Source organism: Puntigrus tetrazona, chromosome 18 (genome assembly GCF_018831695.1).
Source record: "Puntigrus tetrazona isolate hp1 chromosome 18, ASM1883169v1, whole genome shotgun sequence".
NCBI lineage: Eukaryota > Metazoa > Chordata > Actinopteri > Cypriniformes > Cyprinidae > Puntigrus > Puntigrus tetrazona.
In genome coordinates this window covers 20,538,635-20,558,373 of record NC_056716.1, presented here as the reverse complement: position 1 = coordinate 20,558,373, position 19,739 = coordinate 20,538,635, and the positions used below count along the sequence as shown (strand labels likewise).

Genomic DNA, 19,739 nt, shown 5'->3' with positions numbered 1-19,739 from the left:
CGCAGAAACGATCTCATTCATATATTCAAACTTCTCTTTTCTGCATACGCCCGTGACGGGGCTTCCTATTGGCTGTTCAGAAGTGATCGAAGGCCTGGTTGTGACTTGCGATTGGTCAGCGTGGACTGAGCCAGCGGGATCAGTAAAAGCACTCGTTATATTCGAGAGCTTTGGAGCTGCCGTAGGTGAAAACATATCCGTGTGCGTTCAAAAAGACTATCTGCAACGCTCTGAGAACTTACTGAAGCAGAAGTTAGGAGTTTGTTAGACTTAAAGGTGCGCGTGGTGCTGTCGGCGGTGAAGCAGCCGGAAAGCGTGTTGCAGTGGGCTCGACTGAACCACGTTTCCCTGCTCGAGTGCGTCGATTCGGCCCAGCTCGGCTTCCTTTCAAACACGAGCGCTGCAGAAACGCTCTCTCGTCAACCACTTCAACACCTCGTGACGCTCAAGTCGTGTCGACGCGTGCAGCTCGGCGGCCGTCGCTACGTGCTCCTGGGCATGTTTTCGCGCACGCACACGCTTGTTCTTTGCGCACCGGTGCCGGGATTGCTTGACCAGACTGCGTGTGCGAGCCGAGGTGTGTTTACAATGCTGCAGCACCTGTCTGAAAGCTTCCGCCAATCACAGAGTCTGCGTTCGGACCGATCACGAAGCGAGCTTTGCTCGCGAGACCTGTGGGGTGGAATTATGCGCGCAGGTGGAGCGCTTCCCGTTGGAGGCGCGTTTGAGTTCTTGCTGCATTACTTTTTGTTGAACAAACGTAACTCTCGTGATCCGGAGAGCTGCAGGCTGCTGGCGGAGGCTCTGTTGTGTTTGCCTAGAACTTCGTACGCTCATAATCACAGACGGTTTCTGAATATCCAGACGCGTTTCTTGGACGATCTTAAGGAATGGGATAAGAGCGGAGAGTCAGGAGTGCCCGAATTGAAGTTTGGGTTGGGGTTCTGTGAGAGTTCTCCCCCGGCTCTTGAGTCGGTCTGTGGAAAGAAGCAGCTGCTTGTTTCTGTGCTGCAGTGCTTGCACAGACTCTTATGTGTAGGGGCTGTTTTACACACACGCTCTCCATTATGCATTGGCCATCAAACATACTCTGAGGAGGAGGAGGAGGAGGAGGAGGAGGAAGAAGATCACTCCAATCAGTCAACAGATGCATGAGTCTGTGACATTCAGTCATCCGCTACGTTTATGTTATACTCGGTGACCTCTGATACATGTTTGCAGTGGCCCTAAAAGTATTTGAACTTAAGTCATGCTTAAAAAGTTCTGAATGTTAAAGCTTTTGATACAAATTGCCTTTAAACCAACTGGTGATTTTAGTGGATGCACTGATGTCAATGCGTCCTTGAAGAATATGAACAGCTGTAGATCATCAAATTAACTATATTTAAAGCCTAAAATAAAGTTCTTATTTTTTTATTTTAAAATACATGGGACTTGTTTTAATATGTTATTATATAATGCAAAGACATTCAGGCATTTTTATGTGTCTTAAGAGTACAAATACCTTTTATTATGTGAAAGATAAATACTGTATATATCAATGATTTTCATAACACCTTCGTAGAATATGCTAATTATTTTTAAAATGTAATATAGAATATAAATGTGTTTTATAATTTTCTTGAAACAAAAAGTAGGAATATTTGTAATGCAGTTTTATATGCATTATACGTTTTAATTAAAAAGTTCAAAATCGTTGTTTTTTTTTCACTCGACATTTAATAATAATTTAGTCAAAACAAGAGGTGACTGTAAAGACATTTATTATGTTACAAAACATTAATTTTTCTTTTGAAAATTTTGTTAATCACAAAACGCAGTTTCCACAAATGTATATTAAACAGCACAACTGTTTTCAGCATTAATAATATTAAGAACTGTTTCTTGAAAAGTGAATCAGCATATTATAATGATTCATGAACTGAAGACTGCAGTTAATAATGTAAAAATTTAGCGTTGTATCACAGGAATAAATTTAAATAATATTAAAAAAACAAGCAAGATTTAAGAATTTAAATTTGAATATGAAATGTATAATATTTCACAGTTTTACTGATTTTGCTGAAGAGGCTTATTTCGAAAACATAAAAAAATACTCCTGACTTTTGAATTATAATGTGCTTTATATATATTTTTGTTATTACACTGGCCCAATCACTGATAATACATAAAGATGAGATTTGAATAAAAAAAAAATACTGGTTAATGAATAGCAAAAAAGCTCAGCTCAATCTCCTCCCTTCAATAGATGTCCAGCCGATCCCAGAAGTCACAGAAATGGTCTCTGTCCCCGTGCTGTGGGTGTGAGGGTAGAGTCAGATTCAGGATGGGCCAGCCCTCTGAAGCCGTGTACCGAGGCCAAACAGGCAGTCTCTGCTGTGAGCAGAAGTGTGTCTGTTCGCTTCGAGAGTTTGGGTTCCCCGTATGGGCGAACGTTCCCCAGTAACACGCCATCCGATTTGCCAGAAGGGTCTCTTCAGGCGTAAGTGTGAAGTTGGTGCTGGGGGCGGAGTCAAAGAGAAAGGGCAGCTCCGCCCCGTGGCAGGTATGATTGTAGCAGAACGGAAGCCCCTCCCATATGTTGTGATCGGACGGAGCGTGGTCAAATACATACAACCAAACGGCTCCGCCGGCTTTTACTCCAGAACGAGCAGAAAATCGAGTCGGACACAGAAACATGTAATCCGTGACGATCTGCAAAACAGGTCACTTTTATAAACTAAAGAAGGGTAATCTAATCTTTATTCTGTGCTCTTTGTCTTGCAGTTGTTTTATTTAAAAGATATTGATGTCTTACTTGAGAAAGCATCACTCTTCTGTCCTGGTCTCGGTAGAAAGGAATGTATTTGTGCAGAATTTTAAGCGCATGTTGCTTAAAGATGGCGGCAGTATAGAGCACACATTCCAGTGTTGATACGGACCGGTTGAAAATGTTGTACACAAAGGTCACCCCTTCCTCTGAGGTTGTACCTACAGGACAGACCAGAGAGAGATATTAGAGGTAAACAATGCTAACCTCACTGAATAATCCAGCTTAAAAGAATAGTTCACCTAAAAATGATCATTTCCTGAAATTGTGCTCATCCTCGAGATGTAGATGAGTTTGTTGTAAGCAGTGAATGGGTGCCGTCAGAATGAGAGCCCAAACAGTGGATAGAAACATCACAAGTAATCCACTCCAGTCCATCAGTTAACATTTTGAAAGGCCAATAGCTGCATCTTTTAAAACACAAATCCACCATTATTACACTATTCTTGACTTTAAACCATCACTTTTGGCCAAAATACGAGTCCATATTATTATGGATAGAGAAGCAATGGTTTGAATTCAAAGTCATAACTACTAATTTGTTTCTTAAAAACACAGCTTTTTATTTCACAAGACATTGATTGATGGACTGGAGTGGTGTGGATTACTTATGTGATGTTTCTATCAGCTTTTTGGACTCTCGTTGTGACGGCACCCATTCACTGCAGAGCATCCATTGGTGAGCGAGTGATGTAATGCTAAATTTCTCCAAATCTGTTCTGATGGATAAACAAACTCATCTATTTCCGTTTTAAAATGTTCATTTTTTGGGTTAACCACACCTTTAAAAAAAATTCATGGCACAGCATTTCTGTTCTGTATTAATAGACAACATGTGATAGCTTAGCTTATGTTTAACCCAGAATATGCTGATGTTGTTGTTGAAGCACAAACCAAGTATGACAGGCTTGTAACTCTGCCAGTGGCCTGTTTGGAAGGCTGTGATTGGCTGTTCCCGGATCAGTTCTCCATCAATGAACGGCCCCCATGTCTCAAAGACCTCCAGGAAACGGAAGGGGTTGATGATCTTTGAACCTTCAAAGGAACAGAATTAGATTTCAGATTACTTCATTGTACATGTTTTGCTAGCCACGTCATTCTGCAGTCAAACATTTTTATTAATTGTTTAATAAATTATGCATTTGACTTGTTCACATAATAAACTCGTTCATCATATTTATAATTGAGCATATGTATTAATTTTATTTGTTTATTTTTATTCATTTTTTAGTATAGTTGGTTAGTTTTAGTTGGAAATATTTCGTTTTTATTATTATTTTTTAATTTTGACAAATTTTGTTTTTATATTATTTGTCATTATACTTTTTTTTATTTTAGTTATTCTAGTCCACAAAGTATTTCTATCTAAAATTAAAATGTAAATTTTCTTCAGTTTTTCTGATTTTTTTTTTAAAAGATTTAGTAACAGTAACAGTACCTGATTCAACCTGGGCGTTGAGCACGTCATGTGAGCTGAGAGAGCGCAGACAGGGCAGATCGAATGCTGAGCAATTAGTCAGTTTAGCAAAATCCCAGCCCAGTTTCACAGCATCCCATCTACAAAACAATAAGCACCATCATCTTCAGCAGCAGCTTCTATACAGGCTAAGGCTCAGTTCCAAAACATATTGAACTGATAAGGCTTTATAGCATAGCTTTACAACCAATTCAGATGGTAATCAGAATTACACTCGATACCTTGTCTTGCTGAGATTCTAAAAATTAACATTATGTTTATTCAGAGAAAATGCAATCCCAGAATGCACTGCATTAATCCAAAATTATGTCCAGCGTAGACTCTTGATCTTGAGTGAGGGTGAGTAATTGGATGATTTATGTGTGTTTTACCTGGTTTTCAGTGGTAAAGAGAATGGTAAACTCTGTATGGCTGCGTGTCTAAACAAAGACTCGCTGCTCCTCATCATCAGATGAAGACACACTGATTGGGCACCAGCGCTCTCGCTAAACAGAGTAACCTACACACAGAGATATAATGTACTGTAATTTGATGTCCAGACTGTCGTCATTAATCCACCCCCATGTTCCCTGATACCTTATTTGGGTCTCCTCCAAAATCTGCTATGTTTTCTTGGACCCAGCGCAGTGCTGCCTGCTGGTCTAGAATCCCATAATTCCCCACTGCGGAGCTCTCGGGATCTTTGCCTGTGACTAAGAAGCCAAATGCACCTAAAAATTGACCAGAACATCTTAGCAAGTGGCTCAGTCAGATGTCATCATGTATGCCAATATGGAAAATCAGTTTGACTAACCAAGACGATACTCCATGTTGACAACTACTGTGTTGCTATAGTTACTGATGAAGCGGCCGTCATATAGAGGTTTGGAGGCGGAGCCAGCGATGAAGTCACCACCGTGAATCCACACCATTACTGGCAAGGCTGTTGTTATCGGCAACGACAGGTTGACGCTCACAGGAACAAAGACATTCAGATATAGGCAGTCCTCGCTAACCTGGGCAAATTCAGACATTCACGCATTCACATTCCTGTATGGTTGCTAGGGTGTTGCTAAAGTGTGCAGAGTCTTTCTTTGCTATGGCGTTGCAGTGTGGTTGTCAGCTGCTATGTGGCTGCTAAAGTACATGGAGTGTTTCTTTCCTTATTGCTATGTGGTTGTTGGGGTGTTGCTATGCAGTTGTTTTGAGTCTTTGTAATGGTCTAATGTGGTTGCTTGGGAATTACTAGGTGGTTGCCAAGGCATTGCTATTTGGATGCTAAAGTGTTTTGAGCATTTTGAACATGTTGAAGTGGGGTTTCTAGATGGTTGACAGGGTGTTGCTATGTGCTTGTTAAATTCTCCTTAGTGTTTCTAAGTGTGTTGCTTTGTTTGATTTCTTAGCATGTTGCTATGTGGTTGCTAGAGTGCTGCTAGAGTTTTAGAAAGTGTTCTTTCTTAATGTGTTGCTTTGTTGTTTTTAGATTGTTACTAGGTGGTTGCCAGCATATGGCTGCTGGAGTTTTCTGAGTGTTTTTTTGTGTGTTGCTATGCATTTTCTATATTGTTGCTATTTGGTTGCCAGGGTATTGCTAGGAGGTTGATAAAGTGTCCCTACATGTCCGTAGTACAAACGACATGGCAAATTATTCAAGCCTTCGGGACATTAAATATATAAACATAATACACACTATGGTTTTCTAAATGCACTGTTTATTTTGTGGATGGTTTGCAAATGTGAGTGTTTCATACCTTAGGAGGACACATCCGAGAGAACTCACCAGCACACATCTGCATGCAAGCAGGGCGCGGAAATGTGGCGTCATAAGTATACGTCCAAGGTGACACAGATGAAGGAGGAGCCCAGCGTTTGTCCCCCAAAGGAGGGTCTGCATATGGAATCCCATAAAACACATGAGCTTTATCCAGAGTAAGGCCACGAACTCGCCCGAGATGTGTGATGACCACTGGATCTCCACTGGAGGTAGCTTCCAAGGCTTTAGACGAGGTGTTATCCAGGGAATTAATCACGCATTCGCCATCACATCCCACCTTATTTAACTTCTCATCCTTCTTAGGCTCCTTGTGTACAATATCTTTACAATTAACTTTATCACATTCAGTTCTGGTTGATGTGGAATCAGCCACTGAATGCATATCAGTCGATTCAGCCAAAGTGTTTCTTGAAGATTCATCAGCACTAGCATAAAACTCTAGACTCTTGAGCAGGTTTAAAGCGTCATCCAGTCTTTCACGTGTTTCATTATGTTCAGTGTTTGGGATGTTGAACATCATTATCCGAGTCCCAGTTTGTTGAGTTTCACCTCCTCTCACAGTTGCCATCATCGAATGTAGAGTGACCACAATCAATGTATAGCCAAACAACACCATGATGGCTTTTGAAACCACAGAGTCAATCAGAATAGAATTAGTTCCACTTACTTTAGCAGGAGAATCTGAGCTGCCTAAATCCACAAAGTTTTATGCTATAAAATCCTGTAACCACCTTCCCATAACTGTCATTTGTCTTCAGTCAGCAAACAGCGAGTGTGTAGAGGAATCCGACTCTGGCTTGTGCCTCTGTTGAATTTCGCGTGACATCAATGAGACTGGCCTGCATTCACAAACATTTCTCTCTCACACACTCGCTCACAAGGACGCTATTGTGAAACAAATCAGATTACTGGCAACGAGAGTTCAGGGTAATGCAGATGTACAGGTCAAACTAATATACAGGTCAAACTTCACCGTAAACAAATGTTTTGTCGAATTATACACAGCTGAATCACACTGAACTGATTACGAAAGACTGAAAGCGGTTGATTCATGCATTTATTTTGACTTGGTTACCTGCGTGTGCTTTAAAGTCTTCAACTCAGTCAGCCTAGTACTACTGTTGTCAGTTCTCTTCTGTATAGAGCTCACTCACAAAGGCACAGACGGCAAGAGTCCAAGGACAGTAAAAACTAACCAAACCTAAAAGAAGGATCCAAGGAGAAAATAAATAATTAACAAGTTTGAAGCATCAATGGGGGGCAGCTAGTTACATGTGACGGATGTAATTTATAATTACAAAATGCAAGGTATATGCAATCTGTAATCTGTTACAGTTGAACAAAAGCAATGATTATAAAAAGCAGTCACGTACGAATATCACACATGCTCACAGATTTGATTGATTATTTTTCCCAAAATCCTATTTAGGTTTATGTATGCTTCATTTTTTAAATTAGTTGTTTTTTGTCAAAGCTGTTTTTAGGTGCCATTGTTTCCCGTCATAGCTTTGCAAAAGATTCGATTTCAGTAACAGTCTGTATAGTTATTAAACTATATATTTTTTACGATTTTAAATCTGTATTTACACTTAGAAAGATCTCAAAATGATTTGGAAATCAAGGTCCCAGAGTCTGGAGGAAGACAGGAGAGGCACAAAAGTCAAGCTGCTTAAAGTCAGTGTGAAGTTTCTACAGTCAGTGATGGTTCGGGGAGCCATGTCCTCTGCTGGTGTGGGTCCATCGTTTTTTATCAAGTCCACAGTCAGTGCAGCTGTCTAACAGGAAATTTTAGATCACTTCATGCTTCCCTCTGCCAACAAGCTTTTTGGAGATAATGATTTTATTTTCAAGCAGGATTTGGCAACAGTACCTGGTTTAATAGCCAAGGAATAACTGTACTTAATTGGACGGCGAACTTGCCTGACCCTATTGAAAATCTGTGGGGTATTGTCAAGAGGAAGATGGGGGAACAGAGACCCCGAAATGCAGACGAGCTGAAGGTCAGTATCAAAGCAATTTGTGCTACCATAACACCTCAACAGTATCAAAGGCTGATCGCCTCCATGCCACGCCGCCTTGATGCTGTAATTAGTGCAAAAGGTGGCCCAACAAAGTACTGAAGACAGTGCATTAACACACTTTTCAGATGGCCAACGTGTTTAAGATCCTTTTTTTATTGGTCACATGAAATATTCTAATTTTGTGGAATACCGGATTCCATAATCAAACAAACTAAAACAAAGGCTTGAAATATTTCACTTTGTGTGTAATGAACTAATATAACATATAAGTTTCACTTTTTGAAACTAATTATTGAAATAAAATGGACTTTCCCTCGATAATTACTTTTTTTGGCGCATACTTGTATTTAATACTTTCAAATTTATTCAATGTGTCAGAAATATGTTATTGATTTTTACTTAATGAACACACTTGATCTTCATTAAAATACTTAATTTTTGTTTTTGTCAAAAACTGTTTAAACATTTTTCAGAAACCTATAAAACATTTCATGAAATGGTTTTGTCTACGAACCTGTCTCATTTTTAGCAAGATTCTTAAAACATTTCTTACGACATGTGTCCAGGTGTACAGAGTACAGGCGTCCTAAAATAATGACACATTACTCACGCACTAATAAAGCAGCGCTTATTGATTACTCAGAAACATAAACACACAACTACTTCAAAACATAATTCATAACTCATGACTCATAAGTGTTCTCGCTCACGGCCTACAGTGTGCTATACGTACGCCCGTTTCCATGGCGACTGTAAAATCATCAGGAATGTGTCGTGACTACGTTGCTTACATGTGTGTGTGAAACACACAACAGCTGAATTCATAGGCACTGTACTGATGTGTATCTTCACTATCACACACAGTCATATTCACACTTCTTAATCCTGAGAGGTTGTAACACACTTTAGAAATGAGATCGAGTCGAAAGGCTAGAAAATCACACAGGAGACAACAGTAAGAGTATAAAATATCAATAAGTTTATTCAACTAGCACTTTTATGATGCCAATTCTCTTTTTCTAAATGCATTTACAGGCCTATGGAACTAAGTAAATAAATGATTTACACACAGCAGAAAAGAAAAATATACATGTATATTTATAGACAGATTTCTTATTATTATTTCAGTGATTGCTAATTTAATATCCAACCATACCGAAATTATGGAGAGATGCAAATTTTAAGGTTCAAGTTTGAGACGTTAGGGAACGGGTTCACAGAATCACATTAATGTGTTGCATAAAAGTGGAGTAGCCAGCAAACTCCTAGTAGATACAGTCCAAGATTAGTCAGCCAGTGGGAAATACTGTAGGCTGAAGAGGGCGGGCCATAGTCCCACCCAGGGAACCAATCATATCCTGTAAATGAGACACATCACAGCATGCCTGAGCAAGATGTAGGTTTGAAAGACGTCACATTGGCGATTGCATGATATGTGGATATAAATATGGAAATGATAAATAAAGTCTAAAAAGATTAGATCGGCAGGAAGATATTACGATATTTCAAATATAATCATGATTGTCTAAAATGTTACTTGTGAAAAGTGATATACGAATAAAACCAACAATTTTTGTGGTATATTGTCAAAACTGGATTTAGTTACATCTAAATGAACTGGTTTATTAAAATTAAATATATTACTTAATATGGCTTCATAAAACCGACAACACTGGAAAAGATGATTAAAAATAGATTCAAGTATATTCTATTTTAAATTGCACAATTTAATTAAATGTCACTTACCGTTTCGTTGTGATTAATTGTGAAATGTGCTAGCAATTTCTAAATAGTTTTTGCAACATTTTTTTTAGTGTACATAAAATCATTATATCACACAAATGAGTCATTTTAGATGACTCCTATAAGATTTATAATAATATAAAAATATTATTATGTAATACAAATGTTATGTAATGGTATAATATATATGTATAATAGGTATGTATGTGCATGCATGTGTATATATATATATAAGTATATATATATATATATATATATATATATATATATATATATATATATATATATGTGTGTGTGTGTGTGTGTGTGTGTGTGTGTGTATACATATATATATATAGTATGGAAAGATACATTGTGTGATTGTTTTTGTGATGCTTCCTTGTGAAAGCTCTTACTACAGACGTTGTCTCTGCAAGTCTCTGACCCACAACCGCTGCACGCCACACCTGCTATGTATGGAGTAACACCATGAACGTGTCCCCTGTAACAGAGCATGTTAGAATAACTTTACTAAACTTCGCCACAAGAGGCAGACAGACATATTTTGACCTGCACTTAACATTACTATGTATCTGCATATAATCATCTTTGCAAAGTCTTACTTACGTATCGCCGTAGTTGCACACAAAAATAGTGGATTCCGGGTGAGAAGAGAAGTTTTCGATGCCTTTCGAGCACACGTTTACAGCACAGCCCAGCTTGAAGCTCGTAGACCACATTAACTGAAACACACGATGCATGCACATTTACGTAAGGCTGATAAACAGACCTTTGATCTTCATTCCTGAAAAACATTCCCCGCTGAACCTACCTGTGCGTAGTGGCCACACATGCGTGAGCAGTTGTTATTTTTGAGCGAGTAAGCTCCTTCTTTGCTCCATCTGTGTATGGCGTTCTCCACGGAGAAGGCTGAAAACGGAGCCCCCAGCCAGATGTTCTCGCCCATCCACCCGAACAGCGGGTGCCCGAAGTGTGCCAGCCCAGGGTGATGAGAGGCCCTGCAGTGTCTCGCTCGGTCTCTGGCACCTTTGGCCAGTTCTTTGTCCCAGGACTGCGAACACACAGCGCACACAAACAATGCTCCATATCAAAATTACAAAAGATTTAAGATATAACCGACAGGATTAGATGAACGAGCGCAGCTGAAAACAACCTCACATTCTTTGAATGAAAAACATCATCCTGTTTATTCTATTTTAGTTTAAATTCTCGAGTTCTTTAAAGCAGGATGGATTTTGATTGGCTGGCGATGTTTTTATATTTCATCTAAAGTGATTTTTTTTAACATTCCAAACGTTATACTTTTTATGGTTTTTGTTATAGTTATGATGTCAATACCTATTATCAAAGAATTAGACTATTAAAACTTTATCGACCATGTTTCATGAAGATGCAAATTTACTTTGTTTAATTTGTTTAGTGATATGCATTCTTAAGAATTTCATTTGGACAACTTTAAAAGTATTTCTCAGATTTTTTGCATCCTCGGATTCCATATTTACAAATGGTTGTATCTCGGCAAAATATTGCCCGGTCATAACAAACCATGCATCAATGGGATTTGGAAAAAATTGACACTTATGACTGGTTTTGCAGTCCAGGGTCACTTAAAAACACTTGCAGCGTACAAACACTTATTGCTCTACACTAAATTATTTCCTATTTGAATCAATCCAACCACAATCGTTTGCTTATATATTACTAATATGCTTATATTTGCAACATTAAAAAACACAGCTTATTCGATGAAATGAATAACACGTTTCAAATGATCACTGATTGAAGAGGCATCTGAGAATATCTTCCAGAACCTTCTTCAGGCACCGTCGCAATCACAAAGAACCTTTGTTTAGTTTTCATTCTTCTGCTACTACTAAAAAAAATGACAACAACAATCCAGATCAATACACACACAATAGGGAGCCTTTCCTTTCCACTCACACACAAAAAAATCTCTCTATCGCCATGGCAACCAGAATTATGGTTGTACATATTTTTGTTATACCGAAACCAAGACACACTGAGACAAAAACAAAATGACACGCTGTTAGTGTAGCATAGAAATATTACCGAGAGCGTAATATTGGTTTCACGGGCAAACACGCAAACAAACAAATGTGGATGAAGATTAGTAAACGAGATGAGAAAATAACACGCAAAAGGCGCTGATGATTAGGAACGCACAAATGCTGTCTAAAAGCAAACATGAGATACCTGCATCCTGAATACCTGTCTTACCATTGAGCGCGCGCTGGCCACAGGTGGAACGATGCGCGAGCGCTGCGTGTTATGCGCCAGCACACACCTGCGGATGAACTCGGGCTCCGTGATTCCCGGGAGGAGCGCCAGAACGCCGCAGGAGCCGTACAGAAGCACCGATATCCGCAAGAGGAGACCGCCGAGAGAGTCCATGGCAGGAGACCGTCCTGAGCCGAGCTGCTGCTTCGCTCTGGATAAATGAGTCAATGGAGCATCACTGCAGGAGACGCGCTGACCCGTGCGTCATGGTGCCGTGGATTTGCCCACTCTCTATCTCTCCCTCTCTTTCTGTGTTTGTCTGTCTGTCTTTCTCGGTACAGGGGCTTTTTAAAGGACCGAAACTCAACCGCCCACCATGTCACGAAAAAATAAGATGCGCGGGGCTCTTTGTCTTCCCTCACTCACGAGTTCACGCGCGCGCACAGGCTTGTCCAAATGGAAACTCAAGCGTGAGGGGAAAAAATGGCCATTTTGCCATATTTAGCCCGTTCATATTTAGATTGTCTATTTAATGCCCGCTAAATATATTTAAGTTAATTTATTTTAGATGTAATGGACCGTATTACAGGTTATTTAAATGCAGCAGTGTTGTGCAGAATTTTTACAATAATAATGGTTGTTGTCAAGGAATATCGCTTTAATCACATATTTATTTAATAATACTTTAGATAAATAAATAAATTTAAATAAATAATATACATTTTTGATATTATTTAGATTATTTTAACCTCTGCATGAAGGATATAGAAACGGGATAAGACTACTTCAGAGTCAGCTGAGTTCGAAATGCTCACATGCTCATATTTTCATATGCATTTTGCTCATTCAATATAAATATTTCATAAATTAATCTTTGTGCAGGACGTCTCAGACTACATTACCCACAATCATTTCTAGAGCGCAGTCACGTGTGTTTGGTTTAAAATCACCACAGCAACGGGAGCGCGGAAGCGAAACCTTAATTTGATTAACCATTTGGACGACTATTTACATAAATATTGGACAGCACCACTAATAATGAAAGCAAACGTGAAATCTTCACCTTTACAAAAAAGTGTGCAGCAGGTAAGTGCGCGATGCATTTAATGGCTTGATAAAACGAACAGATGACGCGAGTGTTAATTATTAATTTACATGTATATTTATATCAAAAGCAAACGCTAAACGGCGCAGACCGCGGGCCGAGGCCAGCAGAGTAAGTTTGCAAAAATAGCAAGGCTTGCAAACACACGCAATACTTGAATTAATTATTTATGCAAGTTATTCTTTTATAATTAATATCTCACAGAGTCCCAGCGTTAAAGTTAGAGACCCTGCACGACACGGAGGAGGAGGTGGGATAACAAGACTGGATGCTGTGAACTTGTTTATGAATCCCAGTGGATTTAATGTCACTGTACATGTCGTTGTGAACAGCATTTCCCCATCCTTCTGAAGAACCCTGCTATCAAGACTGTCTCAGGAGATCTGACAGCCATGAGCTGGGGCTCTCCGGCCTCCACACAATCAAAGCAGGTGCTCATTCAAAATGACCCTAAAGCACCCAAAAGACTGCAATTCTGCCAAAATATACTTTATTTTTGTGGAACAAAGAAAAAGGATTTTGAAGATGCTGCTACTTTTCTCTAACGCAATTAAAGTGGAGGCTTTCAGGCTTATACAGTCGGTTCATCACATAAAACATGTTTCTAAAACAGGTTTCTATATATATATATATATATATATATATATATATATATATATATATATATATATATATATATATATATACTATATATCAGTGTATTTTAACATATTTGAGATACTCTTATAGTTTATTTATATTAATATTTTTAATTAGTTTTAATATTTATTTCAGTATTTAATATACAGTAGACAATATATAATTTATATGTATAGTTTTGGGATTTTATATATTATCTTTATTTTTATTTTTATTTTTTTAATTATGTCTATTTAGTTTGTATAATTTTTTTGTTTTAGTGTGTTATTTCATAATACAGATTAAAATGAATAAATGTCAGGCTGATTCTTAATTTTTTTTTTTATTTCATTTTGAGTAACATTTTTATGGTTTTAATTTTAGTTCTTTATAATAACACTGCTGTATATAACTACAACTGAACATAACTGCAGTGTTTAAGAGTCTTGCGCTTTTCCCTTCCAGTGTTTCGCGCCTGAGATGAAGGACTCAGTTGAAAAACAAGCGCCTGCTGTGGATAACAGGGAATCACTTGAGCTGAGCTACAGAGTCCAGACAGAAAGAAGTCCACTCTATAGTCACAAACCCAACCTAGATTCATCCCACACCTACAAAATCACAGCACAACCCTGTTACAACCAGTTCAACACTGTACGACCAAACAGCAAGATGAGGGATGCGGTGAGTTCTGCTAACTTTATCTCTGGATGAGGCACAATTGTCAGGATAGATCATTTTAAGTAAAATGTATACAACATCCTGATATCATTGAAACACTTTCTGAAATTTATAGTGATTTAATATTGTCAAAACAACAGTAAATGTACTACAGATGAATCGTACCTGTCACTCCACAATAAATGTCACTGAAAACATGAATGTGGGAGATTTATTTTATTTTCCATTTCTTGTTTTTAATTCCACACGAAACACAATTTATGCTATATATATATATATATATTTTTTTTTATTATTTCAAATTTTATTTATTTACAAAAAAACTTTTATTCTGTTTTATCCATACATTTATAATGTTCCTACACAAAAGCAATTTATATTATTTATTTTTAAATATATGTGTGACCCTGAATCACAAAACCGGTGATAAGTGTACATTTTTCTAAACCGATATTTATACATAATCTAAAAGCTGAATAAATAAGCTTCCTATTGCCGTAAGGATAGATTTTTGGCATAAAAGAAAAACGGATAATTTTGACCCGTATAATGTATTGTTGGCTATAGCTACAAATATACTCATGCTACATAAGATGCCTAGATGATATCTACTCTGCTGACCTCTACATCTGCTACATGTTTTTGACCAGAGTTTGTTGTCTCCCCCTGGAGGAGGGTGTTTGTTATGCTCCAGAAGCCCTACGTGATTGGATGGTATATTTATGTGTTTGTGAGTAGGAGGAGCTTACTGAGGACAGGAAACTGCAAGCAGTAATTGAGCAGGTTATGGTGGATCAGCTGTCGAGGTCAGTGTCTCTCTCTCTCTCTGTTCCATTTTTGTTCTCAGTTTGTGGTGAGTAATAGCATCGTGAGGTTTCTCTGATGCTTATGCAGGGCTGTCATTAGCGATCCGGAACAGAATGCTGTGTCTGTCAGTCCCACGAGTGTCCCACCACGCTACAGGAGAACTCTTCACCACACTAAGTAAAACCCACACACACACATGACTCAGATACTCTCTTTCTCCCCTTCTGTCTCATACTCACGGATTTGGAGAAGGTCACAGTGGTTACGTCCCCAATATAATTTTTACTTTTATACTTTTGCATTTTCGTACGCAATAGATGTTTATTTTTGCTTTTGTTATCATTTCTGGTGCTGATTTAAACAAACTACTAATCTTGAACTTTGGCAGCTATATATAAGCATGCAAAAAAACACTCTGGACACCTTCACTACCACATAGCAACGCCTTTGCAACTACCCACAAGCACTCAGTCATCGTGATGGCCAGAACCACTCACATTATCTAATGTATATCTAAACTATAATACAATAAATGCATAAATGTAAAGTTCTCATTTAGATTCCTTGTGTTGTCCAACGTATGGAAGAATATACTTATATAAGAATATTATTAATTCAGAAAAAGCTTGTGCTAAATCGATGTTTCCTAAACCTTGGGGAGGGAACTACAGGGGGTTCAAGAGTTAATGAAAAAGCTAATAATAAATAAAAATGTAAAATGACGTGTTTAAAATAAATAAATGAAAACCAATCAAAATAAAACATTTACATATTTTTTATTTGTTTTCCTGTAGTTCAGGGACCATTAGCTGACATCAGAAAACTTGCAAATGTGTAAATATATTATTGAAATGTTAACTTTAAACTATTTTTTTTCGGTATTTGCTGTATTTTTAAATAAATATTTTAGGTCAAAAGGGTTCAGCTGACAAAAAAATCTGTAGAAAGTAAGAAAATCAGCAAATGGAAATACGTTTAAAGCAGTGGGTTTGAAATTTGACATCATTTTCACCGGTTCTGTCTTGATCCACCAATAGATAATTTAACAAGGCTGCTGTTTGTTCGCATTTTATTGCAATTATCTGCCACTCGAAACTCTAATTAAATATCAATAACTCATCTTAAAAAATTTTGAGAACTTGAAAATAATATAAAACAAAAATGTCACCTGCACCAAAAACACCCATTCACAAGCTTATATAATGTTTTTGATAAAATTGATTTGCGCCGTTTGAATTTTAGTTTTATGTCTACAGAGTAAAAACTCCAATGTCTTTAACGGAGAACGTCTTATCCAACAAGCTCTGCTTTCAAGCCAGGATTTTATCAAGGTAGTCACAGCCGCTCACTCACTTTTAGTCCGTTTTTAGTGTTTTATTTTTGTCATTAGCATGTGTTCGATATATAGGTGTGGACGTGAGGCGTGTCGAAAACTGATTGGCTTCTTTTTCACATGTGACCAAACACTGACCGTCTACGAGTACAGAAATTTTGGTAAAAACAGGTAAGTTTGAAATGCTTTGCCTTGATGCAAATACAGCTCACACGTAGTTTCCCTCTATATTTAGGTGTCTGTAAAAGCTAATTGTTAATCAAAACTTTTAGATGGAACGCACTGCCCTTTATCACGCGTGGTGTGTATTGGAACAGAGGGAGGCCGTACCGCCTGCAGGATATCTCACAGGTTCGACACTCATCATCTGTCACACACACACACACACACACACAGACTAATATTAATTCATTAACACTCTGCCTACTTCACCCAGGGTGCCGAGCTTCGTTTCTGTACAGACGGCCCACACCTCCCCCAAAGTCTGAGACAGCAACTGTGCCTGACCCTCAGAGTTACTGATGTGGATGACACAGTCAAGGGAGCTCTGCTGTATGTACCACTCTCACACACACACACACACACACACACACACACACACACACACACACACACACACACACACACACACACACACACACACACACACATGTTCGTGAGAAAAAAAGGCCTCAGAGTTTTTCTTTTGAACAGAACTCAGTCTGGGGAAACTCTACATCATCTCTCTGAAGAGGAAATCAACGACCGAAACACTCTAAAGGAAATACAAGGTTAATCCTTAACGCAAGCCTTTCTCTTACACACAAGCATTTCTAAATATTCATCCAGAATGTTTCTCACCCACACAAACCTGTTTATAAGGTGATGTCATCTTTAGTGTTAAAATTGGAGCTGTCAAAATATTTAATCAGATTAATTGCGTCACAATCAATCAATCTTTTGTTATTTTTGAAAGTAATCACTTATGCTCAAAAAATATTACGACAAAGTAACAGCTTCCTTTTTTAAAATATTACATTTAAAATGTAATTTATTCCTGTGATATAGAGCTGAATTTTTAACATCAATACTCCAGTCTTCAGTGCCACATGATATGTTAATTTGCTGCTCAATAAATATTTAGCATCATTATTATTATTATTATTATCAATGTTGAAAATACTGTTTTTCATTTAAAAAAGAAAACAAGAATCTTTATTGACCCTTTTCCTCAATTCAATGCATTCTTGCTTAGTAAAAGTATTAATTTTTTTGTACTGTGCTGTCAAATAGGTTAATCATGATCAATCAAATCAAAAAATAAGTTTGCGTTTACATAATATTTAAGAAATATTTAAGTGTGTCTATCTATATATCTATCTCTCTCTCTCTCTCTCTCTCTCTCTCTCTCTCTCTCTCTCTCACTCACACACACACACACACACACACACACACACACACACACACACACACACACACACACATATATATATATATATATATATATATATATATATATATATATATATATATATATATAATACAAATATTTAAACACAAACCTTTATTTTGGAAGCAGTTAATCGATTTGACACTTGTTTGTATATATAATTGTCAAATGTATCAATCTGGTCTTGCACCCTGAAAGGGACATTTTGTCCTGTGAAGTTAAAAACCTTACAGGCTAACAAGTTATTTGAAATTAACTGTGTACTCTTAGGGCTACATTAATAATAATTAGTTGACCAGTCACAGAATGCTTGCATCGGAATCCAGCGTTCTGATTGGTGGATGTTTTGTAGGTGCAGTGCGTGACAGGCTGAAGGGTCATGCGGTCCGAACCCTGATTATTCTAGGAAGAGATCTGCAGAACTTACATCTAAAGTCTGATGGTATTCAGCTAAAAGAGCTGCTCGGACGATCTCTGATGGAGCAGCTGTGCCTCACTCAGCAGGTTCAGAGAAATAAAATCACTGTCATCTGTCTGTACAGCAGAAATGATGAGGCATGTAGATGCAGGACATTATGTGAGCGTGTTGAGTCGTTACGTTAGCGTGTGCGCTGTGTGACAGGACTTCGAGGCGGTGTGGAGGATTGTGAGTCGGCGTGCGGAGGGGCGGATGCACCCCGCTGATGTGATGCGTGCCGTTACCGGGGAGATGAGCGAGAACAGAAAAGCCATCTTCCTGAAGGTAACAGAGCAGCCGGACTGCTTTCGTCCTCCAGAGGACGCCCTTGAGCTCCGTGACTTATTGAGTTTCCATTCTGCTGTTTTGAATATTTGTATCTCTCTCTTTATTTTAGGTTTATGTAAAGCTCGACCCAAATAAAACCGGCTTCATCATTCTCAGTGATATTGAAAAATTCTACAGAGGCAAAAGAGAGTCTGACGCAGCACTCGGTGAGCCACTGATCATTTAGTGCGTTGCTCACAAAGAGTAGTATTATAGTTGTGTTTATTCAGTGTCAGTCAATATTTTATGACAAATATTGAGTGTAAAACCTGTGGCACTCCAGTATTCATTTCCCAAAAAAATAGCTCTTGCATAAGCGTATCTGAGCTATACTGCATGTTACTGCATAGCCCACGTTTATGAATTTATTACCATTAACTATCAACAGAAGCTGATCCAAACCCTGACTTCCTGGCCTTCGTACGGGAAGCAGGAAAGGTCACCAAGACTGTGTCCTATGCTGAGTTTGAGGACTATTATGAGGGTCTGAGTCTTGAAATCCCTGATGACGAAGAATACATCAACAATTTAAGAGCTATGTGGAGTATCTGAAGGCATCTGTCTTTTTTATAGAAGGACACTTTCTTGATATGAGTGAAATCCTGTCACTATATGTTATTCTTCATATTCAAATGATATTATTCATAGTACGCATTTTATAGTTTTATATTGTAAAGCACAGCGTAGAGTACAATTCCAAAATTCAGAGTCAGATTAATACTTTTATTCAGCAAGGATGCATTAAATTGATCAAAAAATTACAGTAAAGACATTTATAATAATACAAAATATTTCTATTAAATGCTGTTCTTTTGAACATTTTGTTCATCCCGATGAAATCACAGTTTTCACAAAAATATTAAGCAGCACAACTATTTTGAACTTTGATAATAATGATAGTTTTAATGTAATAATAATAATAATTTAATTTAAGCAGAAAATTT

At 37.9% G+C, this 19,739-nt stretch overlaps 4 protein-coding genes across 10 annotated transcripts in view; 2 read left to right on the top strand and 2 right to left on the bottom strand.

Moving 5' to 3' along the window:
• Positions 1-2,206, top strand: part of bbs10 (Bardet-Biedl syndrome 10) — a 4,298-nt gene extending 2,092 nt beyond the window's left edge. The window contains 2 exon segments of the mRNA XM_043216583.1: positions 1-257; positions 260-2,206. The exon segment at positions 1-257 is cut by the window's left edge and continues 381 nt beyond it. Of these exon segments, the coding sequence (XP_043072518.1) occupies positions 1-257; positions 260-1,155 (1,153 nt within the window). The 3' untranslated portion in view covers positions 1,156-2,206.
• On the bottom strand, positions 1,747-7,226 carry si:dkey-30c15.17 (cAMP-regulated D2 protein). 4 transcript variants are annotated; one of them, XR_006246928.1, is made up of 10 exons: positions 7,115-7,226; positions 6,017-6,878; positions 5,080-5,281; positions 4,863-4,996; positions 4,658-4,785; positions 4,248-4,366; positions 3,704-3,844; positions 2,798-2,970; positions 2,144-2,694; positions 1,747-2,093 (listed from the first exon to the last, which is right to left on the bottom strand). XR_006246928.1 is itself a non-coding variant. In XM_043216579.1 (9 exons), exons 2-9 carry the CDS (start codon positions 6,653-6,655, stop codon positions 2,242-2,244), a joined length of 1,989 nt encoding a protein of 662 aa, XP_043072514.1. In that variant the 5' UTR covers positions 6,656-6,878; positions 7,115-7,226; the 3' UTR covers positions 1,747-2,241. The 4 variants fall into 4 exon arrangements, 3 of the variants coding, with proteins under 3 accessions (XP_043072514.1, XP_043072517.1, XP_043072515.1); XM_043216579.1 differs by having other exon boundaries at positions 1,747-2,694; XM_043216582.1 differs by having other exon boundaries at positions 1,747-2,694; positions 6,017-6,844; positions 7,115-7,216.
• A 1,790-nt stretch (positions 7,227-9,016) lies between these two features.
• glipr1b (GLI pathogenesis-related 1b) lies at positions 9,017-12,382 on the bottom strand. Its single transcript, XM_043263997.1, has 5 exons — positions 12,042-12,382; positions 10,615-10,854; positions 10,410-10,525; positions 10,199-10,284; positions 9,017-9,418 (listed from the first exon to the last, which is right to left on the bottom strand). The coding sequence occupies exons 1-5, from the start codon at positions 12,213-12,215 to the stop codon at positions 9,288-9,290; spliced, it is 747 nt and encodes a 248-aa protein (XP_043119932.1). The 5' UTR covers positions 12,216-12,382; the 3' UTR covers positions 9,017-9,287.
• Positions 12,383-12,650: 268 nt separating this feature from the next.
• caps2 (calcyphosine 2) lies at positions 12,651-19,634 on the top strand. Of its 4 annotated transcripts, none has more exons than XM_043263993.1 (16): positions 12,651-13,127; positions 13,217-13,257; positions 13,351-13,396; positions 13,479-13,577; positions 14,230-14,445; positions 15,181-15,248; positions 15,337-15,426; positions 16,506-16,580; positions 16,736-16,753; positions 16,855-16,933; positions 17,019-17,134; positions 17,276-17,352; positions 18,364-18,515; positions 18,634-18,753; positions 18,866-18,962; positions 19,184-19,634. In XM_043263993.1, exons 1-16 carry the CDS (start codon positions 13,080-13,082, stop codon positions 19,345-19,347), a joined length of 1,506 nt encoding a protein of 501 aa, XP_043119928.1. In that variant the 5' UTR covers positions 12,651-13,079; the 3' UTR covers positions 19,348-19,634. The 4 variants fall into 4 exon arrangements, with proteins under 4 accessions (XP_043119928.1, XP_043119927.1, XP_043119930.1 ...); XM_043263992.1 differs by having other exon boundaries at positions 16,658-16,753; XM_043263995.1 differs by lacking the exon at positions 13,351-13,396 and having other exon boundaries at positions 16,658-16,753.
• The last annotated feature ends 105 nt before the right edge of the window (positions 19,635-19,739 follow it).